General features: G+C 33.4%; 1 protein-coding gene across 1 annotated transcript in view; it reads left to right on the top strand.

The window, feature by feature from the left end:
* Window positions 1-453: 453 nt before the first annotated feature.
* The window catches only part of LOC108370568 (protein timeless homolog), a gene marked incomplete at its 3' end in the record, with an annotated part of 26,930 nt that continues 23,668 nt past the window's right edge, over window positions 454-3,715 (top strand). Inside the window, exons 1-2 of the mRNA XM_017625905.1 lie at window positions 454-726; window positions 809-1,132. Of these exons, the coding sequence (XP_017481394.1) occupies window positions 625-726; window positions 809-1,132 (426 nt within the window). The remainder of the gene's footprint in view (window positions 727-808; window positions 1,133-3,715) is intronic.

The raw sequence follows: 3,715 nt of genomic DNA, 5'->3' as shown, positions 1-3,715 counted from the left end.
TGTAATCCAACAATGATCACCCATTTTGTCTTGTTGTCGTCAACGAATGAATACCAGAAATTTCTTAAAATTTTAGAAGTAAAAATTTCACTACTTAAAATTTAAAAATGTTCTTAAAAGTTGCAAAGAAATTCGAAAAAAAAATTACTGTTATTCTTTTTAGGAGTAGAGGGGAGTGTCATTGATAAAATTAGAGTGAGAGAAAGTTTTTCTTATAAAATTTTTCATTATTGAATCATGATTAGACAGATTAATTCCCCCGTTGCGCACTTTCGCTCTAATTATAATGAGTTGTCCCGTATTATCAATGACCTTTGGTAAAATTCGATTACAAAATGTGCGTCGTTCACTAAAGCCTCTGAAATTCCTCAACACAAGTAAATACCACACATTCAACAAGTGGCAGCTCAGCACCATCAGCTGTTCGCTCAGATCGCAAAATTGGCGCGCCCATATGACAGTTCATGTGCGGATTTAATTTTGTTTACATCAACCAAAACAATTGTGAAATTTGTGTGTTTGATACGGAAACGGTTTTGCGGTGTAGGAAAAAGTGTTAATTCATTTAAACAAAATTCTAATTTGTGTAAAGAAAGTGAAAATTCGACGTTCGTTTGTACAGTAATGTCTATTTTACTCGCGGATATCGATGCCACTTGCGCGGCGCTTGGCTACCACGACAATGATCGCTACCTGGCCGAGCCGGACGCACTGCAGGGCCTAAGGGTATGTTTTGCTTATACATATGTACATACATAACTTACTATTATTCGTTTTGTCACTATTTCTTTTTCATATTTGACTACAGCATTTAATTTGGATTTTGCGACGCGATTTAGAAAATCACGAATATCGCCGTCACTTGGGCCATGCAAAAGTGCTACAAACAGATTTGGTGCATATGCTGCATGATTATGTACAAAATAATGAATATGCAGATGCTCTTGTGCGTTTGCTGGTCATTTTAACAAATCCTACGTTGCTATTATATCGCGATGGACCACCAAAAGAATTCCATAGTCGCAAACTGTTTATGGAATTAATTGAAATTCTCCAGGGCTATAAGAGTGCATTCACTCAAACCAAAGTTTGGGTGCCACTATATGGCATATTGAAAAAAGGATTAGAAATCGTAAGTAGCGAAATGTTTGAAAATTTACTTTTCTGTTTATTAATGCAAAAGTCTTTTATTAGGAATTTTACGAAAAATTCGTTGTTTTACATTTTCTATTAGCTCGCTTTCAGATATTTCGCAGCGAAGTTTTAGTTCGCGCGAAATTTTAAAATTGTCAATCACTTGCACAGATGTATGCATGTAAATATGTATGTACATATGGCGTCGTTTAAAGTACAAAACTGAGTATCGTAATTCTTCAAAACCGCTGAATGACATTTGCTGCAAAAAATTGGATTTGCTCACACAAGCTCAGGGCTGAATCCTTATCCATTCGTCCTGAAATATCAGAAATACGATTGCTTTATAAAAAAGGAAACCATTTTGAAATATCAGTGTTTTTACTCTCTAAAAAATAATTTATGCAACCTCACATATGCGGTTTTGCATTTTGTTGATACGCGGTTTTGTACTTTAAACGGCGATATGTGTAAGCAATTAGGGTTGAAGTGTATACCCAGCTTCAAGGGTCTTACGGACAACAGAACCAATTGTAAACTCAAACGTGGACAAGTTTAAAAAGCAAAGAACTCTGAAAGGTATGAAATACAGAAATACGATGTTGCTATGCAAATTTTAGTATATCTCTCCCTGAATCCCAAACAGTGACAACTCAAAAAATCCTAAATGTTCAGGAGAGGCAAAAAACTGTTGAATATGCGCAAGCTACGCAAGCAAAATAAAACAGTCCTAGTATTTTTACAGTTAAAGAAGATGGTGATGGAGAAGAAATCTGACTGCCATCTGTACCCAAAAATCGGTGCTGTTTTTGCATTGGAATTATAAAATCTATTATATTTTAAGACTTGCATTAAAATAATAAGAAAAATATTAAGATTTACACTTTGCGGAAGTCTACAAATATAATAAATTTTGTAATCCCGCCGGAAAAACTGCAACTTTTTTGGTTATGCAGTCCAGTGTTACGAAGGTTGTGCGACTAAAGTGTCAAATTGACACCTTTTGGAGATCGATGCCCCCTGACACCGACTTTTTAGAAATAGGCTTATTTTGAAAATTTTCTTAAAAATCATGCGACTTTTGCCCTTTTTCTTTGATTTGAAAATATATATACACATTTTGACAATTTTTTAATAAAATATTACTTTTCAAAGGCGCTTAAAAATTATATCTCTTGCAAGATTTTAACTGACTTCAATCTTTTTATTATGCCATTATTATTATTTGGAGCTTAGCATTTCCCCAAGTTATTTGAGTTACATCCATTTTCTTACATACAAGCTTAAAAGGCTTAACTTTGTAGTAATAATTGCTATCACTAATGTTGCTTTTGTCTTATATTGATGTAAGTACCTTTTTAACTGCAATTTTGTTTTCATAATAAATGCAAAATATGCATATTGCGTATTTTTAATATATCCCTCATCAATCGGTTTTTATTTTTATAGAAAAAAGTATTTTTGACAGAAAATGATCCCCATTAGCAACTTATTAAAAATTATGGGACATGATCGTAGATGAAATAAAGTCGAGTCTAATGTTAGGTGCAGCTTTTTTGACAGATTTTCCATTGAAAATTATGTCAAAAAATATAACTAGCCTAAAAGTCGATTTTATTTCGACTATGAATGTGCCCCAATAAGTTTCGAGAGGTAAAATTATGAAACTCTTTATATACGTGGTATAAAAGATTTGAATTACTTCAAGACAATTTTTTTCGGCTGTGACACTTTTTTTGCGACTTTCGAAAATTTTTCAGTGGTAACACTGATGCAGTCTAATGTACATATCGACGCCTCCAAACCAGAGTTGCGACAAATGCATTCGTTTTTTAATGCATTAATGATACTTAAAGCAATAATGTTAAGGTAAAAAATCAATAAATTAATTTTTGAAATTTCTTGCAAATAAAAATTTCAATGCATTAATTCTAAAAAAATATAATGCTATTGAAATTCGTTTTCATTAAATTATCCAAACTAATGCTAGCAAATTTGTCAGTAAAAAAAATTTTTGTCACTGATACAGAATTATTATTATTATGTTTTCTTTTGTAGAAAAGTTCTTATAAACATTGTTAGATGTTTTTGAAAACATTTTAATGTTGGTGCTTACCGATTTACATATATTAGAGGCCAAAAACGGACAAATAGCCAATTTAGCCGCATATGTACACGAATGAAGATCTATTCTGATCTAAATTAATCAATAAACCATTTTTTAGTTCCATCCCTGCAGGGAAAGCTACTAGTTGTGAACTAGAATTCGACCAGTTTGCTTTTCAGCCCAACTAGTTCACGTTCTATCCTTTTTCAATGTTAGCGACTGGTATTTTTAACATTGCGATGTCCTACGAGATGTCAATTGTCAGGCTATGCATCAGCATCTACTAGTAGAAATACTAGTAGCATCATACCAGTTGATGAGATAGTCTGCCAATTCATGCCCCGTGAAAAGCATAAGTGTGCCTTTTGCTCGCGACGCTCCAGAAGTCACAATCGCCGACAGAGCAATGCACTCGCGTGGTAAGCCTGAGTACCCAGGTTCAAATCCTGGCGCAGGGAAAATTTTTTTATTTTT

The sequence above is a fragment of the Rhagoletis zephyria genome, unplaced genomic scaffold (assembly GCF_001687245.7).
Source record: "Rhagoletis zephyria isolate East Lansing unplaced genomic scaffold, Rhagoletis_zephyria_1.1 Rzeph_scaffold_04321, whole genome shotgun sequence".
Taxonomy (NCBI): Eukaryota; Metazoa; Arthropoda; class Insecta; order Diptera; family Tephritidae; genus Rhagoletis; species Rhagoletis zephyria.
Note: the sequence above shows the minus strand (reverse complement) of the source record. Positions and strands in the feature narration are given on the sequence as shown.